The sequence below is a fragment of the Jaculus jaculus genome, chromosome 2 (assembly GCF_020740685.1).
Source record: "Jaculus jaculus isolate mJacJac1 chromosome 2, mJacJac1.mat.Y.cur, whole genome shotgun sequence".
NCBI classification, from domain to species: Eukaryota; Metazoa; Chordata; class Mammalia; order Rodentia; family Dipodidae; genus Jaculus; species Jaculus jaculus.
In genome coordinates this window covers 18,861,665-18,882,031 of record NC_059103.1, presented here as the reverse complement: position 1 = coordinate 18,882,031, position 20,367 = coordinate 18,861,665, and the positions used below count along the sequence as shown (strand labels likewise).

Genomic DNA, 20,367 nt, shown 5'->3' with positions numbered 1-20,367 from the left:
GAGTTTCACAGTAAAGGCCAAATATTTTGAAAATTTTATTAAATGTTCACCTCTGTAACAAAGCACTGTAGAAGTGATAGGCACATGGGAAACAGCTGCTGGCCTCTGTTTATTCCACTATTATTTTGTTTTGTTTTGTTTGTTTGCTGGCTTTTCTTGAGGTAGGGTTTCATTCTAACCCAGGCTTACCTGGAAGTCACTATGTAGTTTCAGGGTGGCCTCCAACTCATGGCAGTCCTTCTACCTCTGCCTCCCAAGTCCTAGGATTAAAGGTGTGTGCTACCATGCCTGGCACCTCTGAGTATTTTATTTATTTAATGTTTGGATAAAGTTTCTAAAATGCTTTAAGAACAGACTGTATTCTACTAATGGGGTGGAACACACCTGTAATATCAGCTATTAAGGAGACTGAGGCAGGAGAATTGCAGGTACCAGGACAGCTTAGGCAATTTAGTGTCAAATACACACACACACACACACACACACACACACACACACAAAACCAACACCAAGGAGGCTGGAGAGATGGCTCAGTGGTTAAGAGCACTTCCTGTGTAAGCATGAGGGCTGGAGGAGGCCAGATAGACTGGAGTTTGATCTCCATGGCCTACATAAACAGCTGAGTGTCCCTGTAGGGGAGCAGAGACTCAAGAATTGTCATAGCTCATGGGAAAACAACAAGCTATGGATCAGTAAGACACTCTGGGTCAAATAAGAATGGGTTCAAAACCGGGCGTGGTAGTGCATGCCTTTAATCCCAGCACTCGGGAGGCAGAGGTAGGAGGATTACCATGAGTTTGAGGCCACCCTGAGACTCCATAGTGAATTCCAGGTCAGCCTGGACTAGAGTGAGACCCTACCTCGAAAAACCAAAAAAAAAAAAAAGAAAAAAAAAAGAATGGGTTCAATAAGCTGGGTGTGGTGGTGAACACCTTTAGTCTGTGAGTTCAAGGCCAGCCTGAGACTACATAGTGAATTCCAGCACAGCCTGGGCTAGAGTGAGACCCTACCTAAGAAAACAAAGAATGGGCCGGGGCTGGAGAGATGGCTTAGCGGTTAAGGCGCTTGCCTGTGAAGCCTAAGGACCCAGGTGTGACTCTAGATCCTACGTAAAGCCAGATGCACAAAGGTGAGGCAAGAACAAGGTGGCACAAGCATCTGGAGTTTGATTACAGTGACTGAGGCCCTGGCATGCCAATTTTCTCTCTCTCTAAAAAAAAAAAAAAAAGAATGGGCCAAAGAACAGTGAAAGGGGACAACTAGTGTTCTGTTCTAGCTACCACAGGTGAGCACACCCCACTGCAGGTGGCACATACACAGGTATGCACCATGTACTCATGTATCACATTTCATATACGAGCACAGATAAAGGGCTGGGGTATAGCTCAGTGGTGGTAGGAACTTTGCCTAGCATGCTTAGTGCTCTGAATTCTGTCCCCAACACTGTCACATGCATGCATGCATGCACATACATAAATAGGGCTGTAGTTCCCCCCCCCACACACACAAGGTAGGGTCTTACTCTAGCCCATGCTGACCTAGAACTCACTCTGTAGTTTCAGCCTTACCTCAAAGTCACAACGATCCTCCTACCTCTGCCTTCTGAGTGCTGGAATTAAAGGCATGCATCACCTGGCATCTCCCAAGACTTAAAAAAAAATTGATTATTTCAAGAAGAGAGAGAGAAAGTATATGAATGAGAGTGGGCATGCCAGTGTCTTCTGCTACTGCATATGTCACTTTGTGTATCTGGCTTTATGGAGGTACTGGGGAATCTAACCCAGGCATCAGCCTTTGCAAGGCAGCATCTAAACCACTGAGGCATCTCTCCAGCATGATTTTTTCCCCATTTTATTTATTCATTTTTTGGGGGGGTCGCAGAGAGAAGGGATATGCCAAGGCCTCTAGCCACTGCAAAGTCCAGATGCATTTGCCATCTTGTGCATCTGGCTTTATGTGGGTACTGGAAAATTGAACCTGGGTCCTTTGGCTTCACCTTGACCACTAAACCATCTCTCCAGCCAAAGGCTTTTTTTTTTTTTTTTGGTAGGGTCTTGTTCTAGTCTAGGCTGACCTGGAATTCACTATGTAGTTTCAGGGAGGCCTCGAGTTTACAGTGATCCTGTCTCTGCTTCTCAAGCGCTGGGATTAAAGACATCTTGCCACCAGCCTTGGCAGTTGTTTTTTAAAAATATATTTTACATTTATTTATTTTATTTGAGAGAGGGAAAAGGAGAGAGAGAAAATGGACGTGCCAGGGCCCCCAGCCACTGCATACAAATTCCAGATGCATGTGCCACCTTGTACAACTGGCTTACGTGGGTCCTGTAGAGGCAGAGGCAGGAGGATCAGGAGTTTGAGGCCAGCCTGGGCTAAAAAGCATTGAAAAAGACAAAAGAAAAGAGAATCGATAAAATAGATAACACACTGAGGGGTATCTTAAACTAGCTAGCTTCCTCATTCTCCTCCTGCCCCCCCCTTTTTATTTTTTTGTGTGTTGTGTGTGTGGTACTGGAGTTGATTCCAGGGCCTCATATGGGCCTCACATAGCCCCACAAGTACTGTACCATAGAATTACTCTCCTAGGCATTCTAAGCTTGATATTTTCCCTGTGTTACAGCAAAGAGTTTGTAATCCCTGAGGCATGAGCATAGTCAGAGGCTTTGTTTGTGGCTTTAACTTCTGTGCTGCCTCACCATAAGGAATGGTGTAGCACCCTTCATGCCAGACACAAAAGTTGCATTAAAACCTTATGAACTACTCCTCATGATACTATGAAGAGTTCCCATTCAAATAAATAATTAAAGTTGCATTTATGATAATGTGGTATTTTATTTATTTATTATGAGAAGTGTTGAGATTAAAGATGTGTGCCACCATGCCGGCCTCAATACATTTTGTTTTTATTATTTGACAGAGAGAGAGAGAGAGGAGGGGAGGGACGGAGGGAGGGAAGGATGATGGAGTTTGGGTGTGTTAGGGTCTCCTGCTTGTACAAATAAATTCCAGATGCATGCACCATTGGCTTTAGTTGAGTATTGAGGAATTGAAGCCTGTCCACCAGGCTTTGCAAGTGAGAATCTTGTTTTTAGTTTTGGTTTTTTCAAGGTAGGGTCTTGCTGTAGCTTGGTAGGCCTGGAATTCACTATGTAGTCTCAGGGTGGCCTTGAACTCATGGCAATCCTCCTTACCTCTGCCTCCCAACTGCCTGGATTAAAGGCGTACACCACCACGCATGGTGCAAGTGAGAATCATTATTGAGCCATCTCCTCAACTCCATTTATTTATTTATATTTTAAATTTATTTTATTTATTTGAGAGTAAGAGAGAGAATGGGCATGCCAGGGCCTCTAGCCCCTGCAAATGAACTCCAGACACATGTACCACCTTGTGCTTCTGGCTTTATGTGGGTGCTGGGGAATTGAACCTGGGTCCTTCAACTTTGTGGGCTAGTGCCTTAAGTGCTCAGCCATCTCTCCAGCCCTATTTTAGTTTTTTTAATTTGTTTTTTGGTTTTTTGAGGTAAGGGTTTCATTCTATTCCAGGCTGACCTGGAATTCACTATGTAGTCTCAGGGTGGCCTTGAACTCATGGTGATCCTCCTACCTCTGCCTCCTGAGTGCTGGGATTGAAGGTGTGTGCCACTACACCTGGTTCCTATTTTTATTTCTGAGGCAGCGTGTCTCTGGAACTTACTATGTAGTTCAGGTTGGTTCTGTCTGTCTCCCAAGTGCTGAGATTAAAGTGTACATCACCATACCTGGCTCATTATGACATTTTCATACATATGCATCATTGTACTTTGCTCATAATCTGGGTTTTTTGTGTTTGTTTGTTTGCCTTCACTTGCTGTCAGCCCAGTCTGTAGTCCCCACAAGAAAGTGGAATCTTCCTGTGGAGGGAGCCATGCTTATTCCTTTATTCCTTTATTTATTCCAGGCAGTGCCAGGGCACTCTACAGTCAAGAACCCCCTGGAGTAAGGCTAAGGAAATCTGTGGAATTTTACATAAGGCTATATTTATGATAGTTTTTCAATGTAGGGTCCAGCGTGTCTCTGGAATCGTATTTATGAATTTTTATCTGTTCTCAGGTTAAAAAAATGAAAGTGTGTTATTTTTGTAGTTCCCATATAATAGTTTGTAGAACTTTCTAATTTTAGATAAAGTATTTGCTGTATCAGGTTTCTTTTCTTTCTTTCTTTCTTTCTTTCTTTCTTTCTTTCTTTCTTTCTTTCTTTCTTTCTTTCTTTCTTTCTTTGCTTTAGAAGACACTTTGGAGCACATTTAAAAGATGTCTTTAGAAATTAAGCTCATAAAATGTTTATTACCAGATACAGATGTCTTACTGTATTATCATCCCCCCCCCCCCCCCGCCCCGTGGTAGGGTCTCATTCTAGTCCAGGCTGACCTGGAATTCACTATGTAGTCTCATGCTGGCCTTGAGACTGTGTGGCCTTGAACTCATGGTGATTCTCCTACCTCTGCCTCCTGAGTGCTGGGATTAAAGGCATCTACTACCATGCCAGGCTCTTTAAAATATTTTATTATTTATTTGAGAGAGAGAATAGGTACACCTGGGCTTCCAACCACTGCAGATGAACTCCAGACACATGCACCACTTTGTGCATCTGGCTTTATGTAGGTACTGGGGACTCAAACTCAGGTCTTTAAGCTTTGTAGGCAAGTGCTGGGCCATCTCTCAGCCCTATAATTTTTTTTTTCTTTCCCATTTTGAGGTATGGTTTTACTCTAGCTGAGGCTGACCTGAAATTCACTATGTAGTCTCAGGGTGGTTTTGAACTCATAGAGAGAGATTCTCCTACCTCTGCCTTCCAAGTGCTGGGATTAAAGGTGTGCGCCACCACAAACTGTTTATAATTTTCCTTCCCTCCCTCCCTCCCTTCCTCCCTTCCTTTCTTTATTTGAGGCATGGGTGTAGGGCCTCTAGACACTGCAAGCGAATTCCAAATGCTTGCTTCACCTTGTGCATCTGGCTTTATACATAGTTACTGGGGAACCGAACCTTCCTGTTAAGCTCTCTCTCCAGCCGCACGCGCGCGCGTGCGCACATACACTCACACACACACATTTGTTTTGTCTTGTCTTTTTTTAGTTTTTCGAGGTAGTGTCTCACTCTAGGCCAGGCTGACCTGGAATTCACTATGGAGTCTCAGGGTGGCCTTGAACTCATGCAGTCCTCCTATCTTTGCCTCCTGAGTGCTGGGATTAAAGGCGTGCGCCACCACGCCTGGCTTGTCGTCGTCGTCTTTTTTTTTTTTTTTTCCCTGAGGTAGGGTCTCACTCTAGCTCAGGCTGACCTGGAATTCACTATGGAGTCTCAGGGTGGCCTCGAACTCACGGTGATCCTCCTACCTCTGCTTCCCGAGTGCTGGGATTAAAGGCATGCACCACCACGCCTGGCTTGTCTTCTTTTTTTGAGGTAGAGTCTCATTCTAGTCCAGACTGACCTGGAATTCACTATGTAGCCTCAGAGGGGCCTTGAACTCACAGTGATCCTCCTACCTCTGCCTCCCGAGTGGTGGGATTAAATGTGTGAGCCACTACACCTGGCTTATTTTTTTTTAAATATTTTTATTTTTATTTATTTATTTGACAGAAAGAGGGAGGTAGAGAGAGAGAAAGAGAAAAAATGGGCACGCTAGGGCTCCTAGCTGCTGCAAGTGAACTCCACATGCATGCATCACCTTGTGCATCTAGTTTATGTGGGTCCTTAACAGCCCAGCCATCCCTCCAGCCCAGCAGCCCATAATTTTCTTAAGTAGAACATATCCACTTGTATCAGAAAGGATTCATAATAACTTGCAAAGATATGCACATCATTTTGTTGGTGACATACTGAGATGACTGGGTAACTAATTCAGAATTGAGGGAGAAAATTAAGGTGGAAACAAGAATTATCTCTTTTCAAAAATACCTGGGCCAGGGCTGGAGAGATGGCTTAGCGGTTAAGCACTTGCCTGTGAAGCCTAAGGACCCCGGTTCGAGGCTCGGTTCCCCAGGTCCCACGTTAGCCAGATGCACAAGGGGGCGCACGCGTCTGGAGTTCGTTAGCAGCGGCTGGAAGCCCCTTTCTCTCTCCCTCTATCTGTCTTTCTCTCTGTGTCCGTCGCTCTCAAGTAAATAAATAAATAATTAAAAAAAATATCTGGGCCAAAATCTTAAATATTTGTTAGAAGACCACAGATGGGGCTTTGCTTTCAGTTTCCAGTTGAGAGAGAGACCGTATACTTTACCTGGTTCAGTGGCCTTGAAGAGAATTGTTTCTCTGGTTTTCTACATTCTTCACAGCTGCATCCTCACAAGGGTTGAGTTGTGTTCTGTGTTTGGGAATACTACTTGCTTCAAGCTCTCCAAGTGTTTGGATCTGGGAACTGAGTCAAGTCTGGTTTTGTTGTAGATGATCTGGAGAAGGAGGTGGATTGCACTCCTTTATGCACTCCTTCGCACTACCTTGTGTAGATATTTTGTTTCTCAAAGCTTCTATAATTAATTCCTCAGCACTGGGGGTTGATTGTGTCATCTGACAAGTTTGTCTATTTTGTGGTGTTGGCAGTCACAGAACCATCTGCTTTAATCAGCATGCTTTACCATAGAGAGTGTGGAAATGGGTGAGACTGACCAGGACACACATTTGAGTGAAAGCTAGTTCACCTCCATATGGAGATGACCAGCCAAAGGGATAGAAGCAGCAGATTCATTTCCAGAGTAAGTTTTGGGATGTTGGCTTATGTGCAGAAAGCATTAGCTGGAAAAGCTCAGACATAATTTATTTTTAAGATGGGAACAAGTCCATTCATAGGTGAAATATTCAATTCATTAAGTTGTTAGGTCTGTATTTTGCTCAAATTGAAGTGTCATCCTTTCAAGTAATAATAGCTCACATTTACAGAGCTAGGTGGTTCTTATTCATCCTTAGAGTAAACAGTGGGTGGGACTGTTCTGGTCTAAATATAGTTAGGTGATGCTGTGGTTTCTTAATGACATTTCCATCAAGCTTCCGACATTGTTTTTCAGATGTGTCTTGAAAAATGTGTTGGACTAGTGACCAGAGCCCCGAATAGGAAGAGAATATAAGTGAAAATGATAAAAATAACTGAATTGTAGGATAATGAAATAGGTTGACTAGCACTCATCACAGGAGCTGGGTATGCAGCTCATCAGTAGTGTGTGAAGCATTGTGCATGGACCTGGGTTCTGGCTCCAGCACCACATAAAAAATATATCCAAATTTCTTCATAATCTATATCTTCAGATAATATGCTTAGCTCCTACTTAGCATTGGGTTATACTTAGCCACTGCATTTGGGATTTTAGTGTTAGTTTGTAAATTTGTCTAGGGTTTAAAATGTTTGGTTGTGAGCCAGGTGTGGTGGTGCAGGCCTTTAGTCCTAGCACTCGGGAGGCAGAGGTAGGAGGATCACTGTGAGTTCAAAGCTACCCTGAGATTACATAGTAAATTTCAGGTCAGCCTGAGCTGGAGTGAGAGCCTACCTTAAAAAACAAAAGACGAAAAACAAAAACCAAACCAAAATAAACAAACAAAAAAAGATAAATAAATCAATAAAATGTATGGCTGTGAATAGATACCTTTCAATATTATGCATGAAAAAGAATAAGATGGCCAAGTGCTGATTCCTCCACAGAACCTTGTTACGATGTTACCTGCCCCAGAAATTAGATTGTTGTATGACAGAGGCAATATTTAAATTGCTAATTAAGGGCTGGAGAGATGGCTTAGTGATTAAGGCATTTGCCTGCAAAGCCAGGTTTGATTCTCTAGTGCCCAGGTAAGTCAGATGCACAAGGTGGTATATGCATCTGGAGTGTATTTGCAGTTGGCTGGAGGTCCTGGCATACCATTCTGTCCTATCTCTCTCTCAAATAAGTAAAAATCTAAATTGCTAATTAAGTTGCATATGTGTGTATGTGGGGGGTTGTATTAGAAAATAAGTTTTGGGACCTTGGAGCTCAAACTCAGGCTCTTGCACATGTTAGACAATCACTCTACCCATGAGTTATATCACCAGCCTTGCCTCCCTTTTTTAAAAAAATAGTTTTATTTATTTGAAATATAGAGAGATAGAGAAATAGGCAGGTAGAGAGAGAGAGAGAGAATGGGCGCACCAGGGTCTCCAGCCATTACAAATAAATGCCAGATGTGTGTGCCCCCTTGTGCACCTGGCTTACGTGGGTCCTGGGGAGTTGAATCTGGGTTCCTTGGCTTTGCAGGCAAGCTCCTTAACCGCTACACCATCTCTCCAGCCCTTGCCTCTTTTTTTTTTTAAAGCTTGAGGTAAGGTCTCACTCTAGCCCAGGCTGACGTGAACTCAGTTTGTAGTTCCAGGCCTTGAACTCACAGAGATCCTCTTACCTCTGCCTCCTGAGTGCTGGAATTAAAGGCATGTGCCACCATGCCTGTCCTCCCTTCTTTGTACTTTTTAATTTAAAGAATATTTTTATTTATTTATTTGCAAGGAGAGAGAGAAAGAGAGAATATGAATGAGGCACCAGGGCATAAGAGTGCTGGCATAAAAAGTGTGTACCACCAAACCTGGCTATTTTTAAACTTTTTATTGACAACCTTCATACACATATCCAGTGTACCCTGATAATTATACCTTTCCATTACCCTTTCCCTATGTCACATTTATTTATTTATTTATTTATTTTTGGTTTTTCACAGTAGGGTCTCACTCTACCCCAGGCTGACCTGCAATTCACTATGGAGTCTCAGGGTGGCCTTGAACTCATGGCGACCCTCCTACCTTTGCCTCTGGAGTGTTGGGATTAAAGGCATGCACCACCACGCCTGGCTTTTATTTTTTTTATTACTTATTTTGAGAGAGAATGGGCACACCAGGGCTTTCAGACACTGCGAATGAACTCCAGGTGCGCGTGTGCCCCCTTGTGTGCATGTGTGACATTGTGCGCTTGTGTCACTGTGCATGTTCTTCCTGGGACCTGTAGATCAAACATGAATTCTTAGGCTTTGCAGGCAAGTGCCTTGACCACTAATCCATTTCTCCACCACCCCCCTTTTTTTGAGGTTGGGTCTCACTGTAGTCTAGGCTGGCTGTCCTTGAACTTACAATGATCCTCATACCTAACCTCCCTGGTTCTTTTTCTTTGTGTGTGTGTGTGTGTGTGTGTGTGTGTGTGTGTGTGTGTGTGTGTGTGTGAGATATATGCATATATATGTGCTTTTGTGGCTCCCCATGAGCTTGTCTGTGGTAGCTGGAGTGGAAAGTCAGGTGTCCCCACTCCATTGCTCTTCTACCGTTGTTTTTTAAAATTATTTTAGAGAGCATGAGAGAGAAAGAGGAAGACAGAGAGAGAGAAAGAATGGGCGCTCCAGGGCCTCTAGCCCCTGCAAACGAACTCCAGACGCCTGTGCCCTTTTGTGCATGTGGCTTTCGTGTGTCGTGGGGAATTGAACCAAGGTTCTTTGGCTTTTCAGGCAAGCGCCTTAACCACTAAGTCCTCTCTCCAGCCCCCATTCTACTGGTTTTTGTTTGAGCAGGATGCTCTTACTAGGCTTGGCTGGAGCCTGCTGCTGCTTCTTTTTTTTTTTTTTCTTTTTAACGTGCTTCAGTGATTCACAGGCCTCCTGCTCACCTATGGGATTGGGGTTGCATATGTGCATGGCCACACCCACCTGTGTATGCATGATTTCTGGAGATCCAGACTCAGTCTCAGCCCCCCTTAGGCCTTCATGCTTGTTCGGGAAGCACACTTAACTGCTGAGCTGTCTCTTCAGCTTCTCTGTTTTCCCCCTACTTATAAAACAAACAACAAAAAGAACAGTAATCATTGTTACTTAGAATTTTCATTAATTTTAATTTGCTTTTTTTGAGGTAGGGTCTCAGTCTAGCTCAAGCTGACCTGGAATTCACTATATAGTCTTAGGGTGGCCTTGAACTCATGGCAATCCTCCTACCTCTGCCTCCCAAGTGCTGGGATTAAAAGCGTGCATCACCACGCCCGGCTTTCTTTTTCTTTTCTTTTCTTTTCTTTTCTTTTCTTTTCTTTTCTTTTCTTTTCTTTTCTTTTCTTTTCTTTTCTTTTCTTTTCTTTTCTTTTCTTTTCTTTTCTTTTCTTTTCTTTTCTTTTCTTTTCTTTTCTTTTCTTTTCTTTTCTTTTCTTTTCTTTTCTTTTCTTTTCTTTTCTTTTCTTTTCTTTTCTTTTCTTTTCTTTTCTTTTCTTTTCTTTTCTTTTCTTTTCTTTTCTTTTCTTTTCTTTTCTTTTCTTTTCTTTTCTTTTCTTTTCTTTTCTTTTCTTTTCTTTTCTTTTCTTTTCTTTTCTTTTCTTTTCTTTTCTTTTCTTTTCTTTTCTTTTCTTTTCTTTTCTTTTCTTTTCTTTTCTTTTCTTTTCTTTTCTTTTCTTTTCTTTTCTTTTCTTTTCTTTTCTTTTTTTGAGATAGGGTCTCACTGTAGCTCAGGCTGACCTGGAATTCACATGTAGTCTCAGAGTGGCCTCGAACTCATGGTGATCCTCCTGCCTTTGCCTCCTGAGTGCCGGGATTAAATGTGTGTGGCACCACGCCCAGATTTTTTGTGTTGTTTATTTTTATTTATTTATTTGAGAGTGACAGACAGAGAAAGAGGCAGAGAGAGAGAGAAAGAATGGGCACGATAGGGCCTCCAACTACTGCAAACAAACTCGAGAAGCATGTGCCCCCTTGTGCATCTGGCTTACATGGGTCCTGGCGAATGGAGCCTCGAACTGGGGTCCTTAGGCTTCACAGGCAAGTGCTTAACTGCTAAGCCATCTCTCCAGCTCGATCTTATTTTTTTTCAGAGGCAAGCACCTTCCTCTGCCAGGTAGGTGAGTGGACTGTGTGTTACCTAATAACTCTTGGGGACAGAGCTGAGAGTAGAGGTTGGTTTGCCAGCTGCATCAGGGTCACCTTCCCTCTGGCTGGCTCTTACTGTCACCTGGTACATTCTAGACCTTCAGCTGGCAATCTGCGTGTTCACAGGGTCCGTCCCCCAGTGGGTTTTCTACTGTACTCCTTGTCTCTTTAGGATGGTGAGATTGCTGAACATATTACTGTTGATTTTAAGAGGCTGCAGAATCTGAGCAAATGCCTTCAGGTGAAAACCAGTCTTGTACTATACTCAGTTTTTAGAGTCGTCTTTTTGTGGGAGCTTGGGCTTCTAAAGTATTTTCATCTCTTTCCAAAACATTCACAAATGCTGCTTCAGAGTCAGCACATGAACTTGAGGGAAGTGGGTGCACAGTTTCATCTCCTCTTCCTCCTTTTCCAGATTCTATTTTAGACCCTTCTGATGAAGACACTTCAGTACTGTCTGGTGCCTTTAAAATTGATTTTTACATGCATCTGGTCTTCCGTGTTCTCAGCAGGAGTGTGGGGCTGGTTGGTTCCTCTTCCATACTCAGTAAAGGGCATCTCTGCTAGGATGAGGTCATGAGAGGAAATGAATCTTCACAAAGGTTTTCAAAGGTGACTCCCAGGAACATCACTTAGGAGCATGGCTTTCTGAATCAGAACCCAGTGGCTGTGTGTTTGAACAAAGCTCTGGTTATTTTGCTGTTTCTATTTATGTATTTATTTGAGAAAGAGAGAGAGAATGGGCACACCAGGGCCTTCAGCTACTATAAATGAATTCCAGACACAAGCGCTCTCTTGTGCATCTGGCTTACATGGGCCCCGGAGAATCTAACCTCCTTTGGCTTTGCAGGCACGTGCCTTAACCGCTAAGCCATTTCTCCATCCTGTCATGCTGTTTCTTATTGCCATTCTTTTTTTTTTCCCCTTTCTTGTGTTGGTATCCCAGGGCTTCACACATACTAGGCAAGTGCTCTACCATTGAACTCTGCTAGTTCCACTGGGCTCTGGTAGCAGAGATGGAACAAAAGTGGAAGAAAACTTGGTCTCTGTAGATGCTTTGTTAGTCTCTCTCTCTCTTTTTTTTTCTGGAGGCAGGGGGGTGTTGAGGTAGGATCTCACTCTAGCTCAGGCTGACCTGGATTCACCATGTAGTCTCTGGGTGGCCTCAAACTCATGGCGATCCTCCACCATGCCTGGCTTGTTAGTCTCTTGAATAAATAGGAGAAATTTGGAAAACATCTGTTGTCACTGTATTGAGTGCCTGCCAATAGGGTGGGATTTGAGAATGAACAAACAACTATTGTCACATGTATATAAACAGGATGAACATGCATCTTACCATTCAAAGGTCACTTTTGAGAGTGAAGGGGATAATGTTTATGCTGGAACCATAGGCATAGGCCTGGACTGTTGCTTACTAACTGGGATATATGATGGCCTTACTTGTTAAAAAAAAAATATGTCAAACTGTGGAAAATAGTTTATTTGTAGCTTATAACAATTTTTACTGTACCAGTAACCTGAGTGGCTGAGAGGCAGAGGTAGGAGGATTGCCATGAGTTCAAGGCCACCCTGAGACTATAGAGTGAATTCCAGGTCAGCCTGGGCCAGAGTGAGAGAACCCTACCTTGAAAAACAAAACAAAAAATAACAAAAACACAGCAGAAATGTACTTTGAAGTTCTGGAGGCTGGAGTCTAGAGATTGAGGGGATAGCAGGGCCTACTTTTTCTAGGTGCTGGGATGAGAGTGGCATTACCTAGCTTCTGCCTCCATGGCCTGTGACTCTTTGCCCTGTGTGTCTGTGTGCCTCTTGGCTTCGGCAGGACACCAGTCATTTATGGCCCACTTTTATCCCTATGTCCTTAAGTGTAGGATTTCACTAACAGGTTTTGAGGTTGGGGTTTCACCTGTCATTTGGGGTGACAGTAGGCAGTTTTAGCAGCTTTTGACAGTTTCTGCTTTGTTTTTTTCAGGGGTTCTTTGAGATAGGGTCTCATTCTAACCCAGGCTGACCTGAATTCTGTAGCTCAGGTTGGTTTTGAACTCACAGCAGTGATCCTTCTATCTCAGCCTCTTGAGTGCTGGGATTAAGGACCTGAGCCACCATGACTGACTAGTTTCTGCATTTTAATTGCTTAAAATCTTCACTAAGGAAATTTCATTTTGTTGAAACCAGTGAACTCTAGGATCTGTAGCGTGAGTTACCACCCTTTATATATTCAATATTGAGAAATACCAAAATTTCATTGTTGTGCCAGATCACTTTTTAGCTTTTTGTTTTGGTCATAGCATTTTGTATTGGCATTGTTAAGTTCAGTTTCTCAAACAGTATGTTGAATTTTTTTTTTATTTCCAGTAATGAGTCCAGGTATTCAGGGGAAATGTGGTTGGTGTAGATGTTAGTTTTTAAAATATTTTTACTTAGGGCTGGAGGGATGGCTTAGTGGCTAAGGTATTTACCTGCAAAGCCAAAGGACCCAGGTTCAGTTCCCTAGGACCCACGTAAGCCAGATGCACAAGGTGGCACATGCATCTGGAGTTCATTTCCAGTGGCTGGAGGCCCTGGTGCACCCATTCTCAATCTCTCTTCCTCATTCTCTCTCCCTCTTTCAAATAAAAAGAAAGTGTTAATATATATATATTTAAATTATTTTTTTTTTACTTATTTGCAATTAGAAAGAGAGAGAATGGGCATATCAGGTTGTCTAGCCACTGCAGATGAACTCTAGACACATGTACCACTTTGTGCATCTGGCTTTGTATGGGTACTGGTGAATCAAACCCAGGTTGTTAGGCTTGGCAGGCAAGTGCCTTAACCGCTGAGTCATCTCTCTAGCCTTGGATGTTAATTTTTTTCTTTTTTTTTTCAAGGTAGGGTCTCAGGCCTAGGCTGACCTGGAATTCACTATGTAGTTTCAGGGTGGCCTCAAACTCACTGTAATCCTCCTACCTCTGCCTCCCAAGTGCTAGGATTAAAGGTGTGCCCCACTATGCCTGACTTTAGCCCAGGGTGTTGGTTTTGTTTTGGTTGTCTGGTAGCTATTTCTTAGTACAGATGCCAGTGAAGCCCAGTAGAAGAACATCATTCTACACGTGTGCCATGTTTTAGATTAAAGCAAGGCATGCCTCCGATTCTTGAACTCTAATATCAGGCCAGGTGTGGCTGTACAGGTATGTCATTCCAGCAAATGGGTGGATGAGGCAGAAGGATCAGGAGTTCCAGGCCAGCCTGGGCCACATAGTGAGTAGAAGGCTGGCCTGAATGGCATAGAAAAACCATGGGTTGGGGATACAGTTTGGTGGTAGAGAGCTTGCCTAGCATGTGTAAGGCCCTGGGTTTGATCCTCAGTACTGCAAAATTGAAACAAAACCAACCCAATAGCAACAGAAAAAGCACTGTACCGTTATTTATATGATTATTCATTACACCAAATTGGAAAAAAAACTCATTTTCAATCCAGGCTTGCCTTTTGTTTCTGTCTTCCCTCCTTTCCCCCCAGTTCCTCCCTCCCCCTCCCATGCATGCAGCGCACACTTGTGTATGTGTTTGTGTGGGGAGACAGCACTAGTGTATGACTAAGGGTGAAATGACCATAGCAGAACTAAAAGTAAGATGTACCCTGAGAAAACAAGCCTTTGGTGGTGGAGGAACTTTATGTATTGTGTGTCACTATTAGAAGACACTAGTTTTGGTCAGGTGTTTGTAGAGTAAGTTGCTTGTTTGAGAACTGGCAACTTTTCTGCACGGAGGGTTGGAATGTTGGGAAGTGGGTTGGAACAACCAGATTATTTTGAGCCTGGTAAATAGCAAGTTCAGATAGAGCCATAGTTTTGCTGAGCTGAAGAGGATGGATTCAGCACAGGAGAGAAGATTGTTATCTAGAGCTCATTCCTTAAGAATGCTGCCCTGCTGGCTCTGCTCATTCCAGCTCAAGAGACTACCTCAGACAGACTTCATGGGGCTGGGCATCTTGTTGGAGTTACTTGGGCAGACTAGTGTTGAAATCTTTCCCTCTCTCCTCCTAAAAATAATTGTTTATTTGAGAGAGGGAGAATATAGGCATGTAACAGCCTTCAGCCGCTGCAAATAAACTCCAGATACATGTGACACCTTGTGCATCTGTCTTACCTGGGTCCTTTGGCTTTGCAGGCAAGTGCCTTAACTGCTAAGCCATCTCTCCAGCTCCTTTGTTTCTTTACATTTGACATTGACTCTGCATGACACACTCCTTTTGGATGTGATCTTTAGTGATAGGAAACTTGGTAAAACTTGTACAGATTTGAAACACTGTCTGAATGTAATTTATAAGTGGTACTTTTGTTGTTGTTGTTGTTTTTTGGTTTTTTCGGTTTTTCAAGGTAGGGTCTCACTCTAGCCCAGGCTGTCCTGGAATTCACTATGTAGTCTCAGGGTGGCCTCGAACTCACAGCGATCCTCCTACCTCTGCCTCCCAAGGGCTGGGATTAAAGGCATGCACCACCATGCCCGGCTAAGTGGTACTTTTGTAACATAGTGGAGGACTAAATCATTTAAAAAGAGTGCCTACAAATTGAAAGAAAAACAATACTGGTGTAGAAACATGAATGAAGAGTATCAGTGGAGCTGGGCATGGTGGTGCACACCTTTAATCCCAGCCCTTGGGAGGCAGAGGTAGGAGGATCGCTGTGAGTTCGAGGCCACCCTGAGACTACATAGTGAATTCCAGGACAGCCTGGGCTAGAGTGAGACCCTACCTTGAAGCCCCCCCCCAAAAAAAAAAAGAGTATCAGTGGTTAATTTATTTGAAAAAAATGCATTTGCACCAATAAATATCAATAAAGTGGATATAACTGTTGATCGTTAAAATTTAAGTTTAATAGTGCTATGTTTATGAGATGTGGAGGTCTGTTCTCTTACTCTATAGGTAGGAAATCACAGCCACTTTGTCAGGCCAGTTTGGAAGTATATGTCAAAAATTTTAGCTAGGAGTGGTGGCTCACACCTAGAAATCCAGCACGTTGGGAGACTGAGGCCAGTAGATTGGCATAGTTCAAGGCCAGTCTGCTCTACATTAGAGCAATCTGGGCTTTAGAGTGAGACCCCCTCATCTCAAAAAAAAGTTTTTTTTGTTTTAATTTTTTTAACTTGAGAGCGACAGAGAAAGAGGCAGATAGATAGAGAATGGGAGCGCCAGGGCCTCCGGCCTGAAAATGAACACCAGTTGCATACACCACCTTGTGCATCTGGCTTAGGTGGGTTCTGGGGGATTGAGCCTCAAACCAGGGTCCTTAGGCTTCACAGGCAAGCGTTTGACCACTAAGCCATCTCTCCAGCCCTTTTTTGTTTTTTTGAGGTAGGGTCTCACTCTAGCCCAGGCTGACCTGGAATTCATTATGGAGTCTCAGGGTGGCTTTGAACTCACGGTGATCCTCCTACCTCTGTCTCCTGAGTGCTGAGATTAAAGGTGTGCACCACCATGACCGGTTTATAGAGGTTTTTTTGAGGTAGGGTCTCATTCCAGCCCAGGCTAACCTGGAATTCACTCTGTAGTCCCACACTAGCCTCAAACTCATAGCCATCTTCCTACTTCTACCTCCTTCCTGAGTGCCGGGATTAAAGGTGTGCACCACCATGCCTGGCCAGCAGTCTTTTCATTACTCTTATTTCTGAATATAATAAAACTCTTCATTATCATTTTTGTATTTTTTTATTCTCTTTTTGCCTCTATTTTGGTCCATCTGAGGCCTTTTAAAACTAGGTAGAAATTTCAGTTTGTGTATTCAAATTTCATTTCCTTCTTGATTTTCCTGCAGCTTGAAAGGCTAGCTAACCCCCACTTCATTAGAAGTTTCATAAATGGCCGGGTATGGTGGCACACGCCTTTAATCCTAGCATTTGGAAGGCAGAGGTAGGAGGATCACCATGAATTCAGGGCTACCCTGAGACTACATTGTGAATTCCAGGTCAGCCTGGGCTAGAGTGAGACCCTACCTCAAAAAACCAAAAACAAATAAAATAAAAATTTCATAAATGTGTAATCTTAGTCCTTTCAATATTCTGCTTCTCTAAAAATTTTACCTTGCACCAGGCATAGGCTTACAACTGTAATTCCAGCACTTGGGAGGCAGGTGCACTAGCCCTTTTTCTCTCCCTCCCTCCCTCCCTCTTTTCCTTGTAAACTTAAAAAAAAAATTTGCAAGCAGATGCACACACACACACACAGAGGGAGAGCATGAGAGAGGGGGTGTGTGTGAGGAGGGGTGTGCCTGGACCTCTAGCCACTGCAAACTAACTCCAGACCTGGCTTTATGTGGGTTGAGGAACGAAACCCTGGTCTTCAGGCTTTGTAGGCAAGTGCCTTAACTGCTGAACCATTCTTCCAGCCCTCTTTCTCCTGTCTCTCTCTGTCCCCTCTCTTTCCTATTTCCATGTTTTTGTGACTTTATGTTTTTGAGACAGGGTCTCATGTAACTCAGACTGGACAGTTGGACTTAGTATGTTGTGAGGATGACCTTGAACTCTTTTAACTTTTTTTTTTGTTTATTTGTTTATTTGAGAGAGAGAGAAAAAAATGGTGCGCCAGGGCCTCCAGCCACTGCAGACGAACTCCAGATGCTTGCGCCCCTTGTGCATTTGGCTAACGTGGGTTCTGGGGAAGTGAGCCTTGAACCAGGGTCCTTAGGCTCTTGTTGGAGGTCATTAATGGCTTTCTAAAGGAGACTTCAGGACTCCAGGAGTAGCTCTATAGCTTCTTTGATACTGGTGTTGTCTGTTAGGTTGAGTCAAGGTTTCTTAGGTTCTGTACCACCCCCAAAAGCAATTAACCCATTCCTTAACATCCTCCTCCCTGTTTTCTGGCCCCTGTTTTTATTTTTTTTATTTTTGAGGTAGGGTCTTGCTCTTGCCTAGGCTTACCTGGAACTCACTATGTAGTCTCAGGGTGGCCTCAAACTCATGGTGATCCTCCTCCCTCTGCCTCCCAAGTGCTGGGGTTAAAGGCATATGCCACCACACTCAGCTGCACTTTCTTATACTCTTGCATTTTTTTCAGCTTGCCTTTGTTTTTGGACACAAACTTCATAAGAACAAGGACATGTCTTTCTCTTGCATTATGGGTGGCATGTAGCTCAAGTCTGGGCACAGTTCGCCCTGAGTAAATGTGTGAGTGGAGCAAGTGTTTTAATCGCTTTATGGAGGGCATGATCCTGCCTACATGTTGGTTGCTTGCACACATGCTATGGAATGTCGCCTCTGTCTCTGCTCAGTTTGTAGTCTCCTTGTTTATTGGGAAGAATGAGAACTGTGGGATACTGGCTTCAGTGGAACTTGTTGGGTAGCACTTCCCATACAGTCATGAAGCTGTACACAGAGAAGTTCAAAGAGAGTCAAGTAGAGAAGAAAGCTAACTTTGGAGTTTGTTACCATTTCAGATTTTAGCCCTAGCCTGTCTCCTTAGAGAAGTATCTTACTTAAGGTTTGTTTCCTTAACTTTGTTTATTTATTTATTAGAAAGATGTAGATAGAGAGAGCGAGTGAGCGAGCAAGAGAGAGAGAGAGAGAGAGAGGAAGAAAGAAAAGAACAAATAGGCATGCCAGGACCTAACCACTGCAAATGAACTCCAGACACATGAGTCACCTTGTGCATCTGGCTTTATGTGGGTCCTGGGGAAACAAGCCCAGGTCCTTAGACTTTGCACACAAGCACCTTAACCACTGAGCCATCTCTCAAGTCCCATTTTTTGCTTTTCTTACTTGTACTTTTGGCGCCATATCCAAGAACTCCTTGCCAAACCCAATATCAAAAGGCTTTCTTCTAAAGGATTTCAGCTTTATTTTTAGGTGTTTAATTCAGTATTAGTTTTTTCTTATATTTTTGATATGGGATATGATGTCTGTCTTTGATATGACTGCTGGGGATTTGTTATGTTTAGTCTTTCTTTTTTCTTCCCTCCTCCTTTATTTCCTTGCTTCCTTTATGCGTGAAGATCATAGACTTATATGTATTTTGGTTCATAAGTTCTGTGTTTTAGTAGCAGGATGATAGTGAATTTACTTTCATCACTTTCTCATTTGTTCCTTGGTTAGCAGGGAGAAGATGAGCCTAAAGTCTGAACGACGGGGAATTCATGTGGATCAGTCTGAGCTCCTATGCAAGAAAGGATGTGGTTACTACGGCAACCCTGCCTGGCAGGGTTTCTGCTCCAAGTGCTGGAGGGAGGAGTACCAAAAGGCCAGGCAGAAGCAGATTCAAGAGGACTGGGAGCTGGCAGAACGGTAAGGACCTCACTAGCTGGGTTGGGAGGTAAGGGGAGATCTAGGGCAGAGTCTTATCATTGTCTAGGGATATTTTCTCCTCTGCTGAGAGCTACCAGGAGGTCAGCTTGTAGGAAGAGGATTTTGTTTCTTCTTTGTCAACATTTAATGGACCACTTTCAGCAACTTATGTTTGTGTTAAACTTCTGATTGTTGTACATTGCAGAAGCATTAGTCTTAGATATCTCATTGGTCAGCATGCTTCCAGGGAGTAGAATGGCGACAGCATAGCATACTTCATGATGAAGATTAGATGAGGGAACGTTCATGGTATGCTGGCACAGGATCTGGCACAAGGCTGGCAACCATGACAAGCATGACTTCTCTCATTCTTGTGATGTATCCAGCATGGAAGGCACACAGCACAATGATAAAACACACGTTGATGGAAACTTGGTGGATCTGTATATATGGTCCTTTCATGGCAGATATTTAACTCTTCCTTTAAAATAGAGATAGTCAAGATCTGGAGAGATGGCTTAGTGGTTAAGCTTTTGCCTGTGAAGCCTAAGGACCCCAGTTTGAGGCTCGATTCCCCAGGACCCACGTTAGCCAGATGCACAAGGGGGTGCACGCATCTGGAGTTCAGTTGCAGTGGCTGGAGGTTCTGGCATGACCATTCTTTCTCTCTCTCTGCTGTTATCAAATAAAGAAATAAAAATAAACAAAAAAATTTTAAATATAAAATATAAAAAAAATAGAGATAGTCAAGCTGGGCATGATGGCACATGCCTTTAATCCCAGCACTAGGGAGGCAGAGATATTAGGATTGTTGTGAGTTCAAGGCAAGACTAAGGTTATAGAGTGAGTTCCAGCTCAGCCTGGGCTAGAGTGAGACCCTACCGTGGGGAAAAAAACAAAACCCCAAAATGTAGTGTGCGTTGTTTACAAATAAGATTATGCTAAATATTCCAAGACCGAATGCTGCAAACACTAGCTGCACCTGGTGGCACATGCCTTTAATCCCAGCACACTCAGGAGGCAGAGATGGGGAGATCACTGTGAGTTTGATGTCACCCAGAGACTACATAATGAATTCCAGGTCAGACCCTACCTTGGGAAAAAACAAATGAACAAACAAACAATACCCATAGAGACTAATCAAGTGCTGTAATGTTAATCCTTTGCTGGAGGATACTGCCTCAACAGAAGAAAGTCTAGCTAGTCAGCATCTGAGACACACTCTACTTTCAGGGCCT

General features: G+C 43.3%; 1 protein-coding gene and 1 non-coding gene across 4 annotated transcripts in view; one reads left to right on the top strand and one right to left on the bottom strand.

The window, feature by feature from the left end:
* Rabgef1 (RAB guanine nucleotide exchange factor 1) overlaps window positions 1–20,367 on the top strand; it is a 56,585-nt gene that overhangs the window by 3,518 nt on the left and 32,700 nt on the right. For 2 of the 3 annotated variants that reach the window (XM_004662614.3, XM_045144204.1), the window contains exon 2: window positions 18,941–19,129. In XM_004662614.3, coding sequence (XP_004662671.1) covers window positions 18,951–19,129 — 179 coding nt within the window. In that variant the 5' untranslated portion in view covers window positions 18,941–18,950. The remainder of the gene's footprint in view (window positions 1–18,940; window positions 19,130–20,367) is intronic. The other variant, XM_045144205.1, reaches the window with a different exon arrangement.
* LOC123459172 lies at window positions 3,849–3,992 on the bottom strand. The gene has a single exon (XR_006636075.1). It is a non-coding gene; the product is annotated as a small nucleolar RNA SNORA49 (small nucleolar RNA).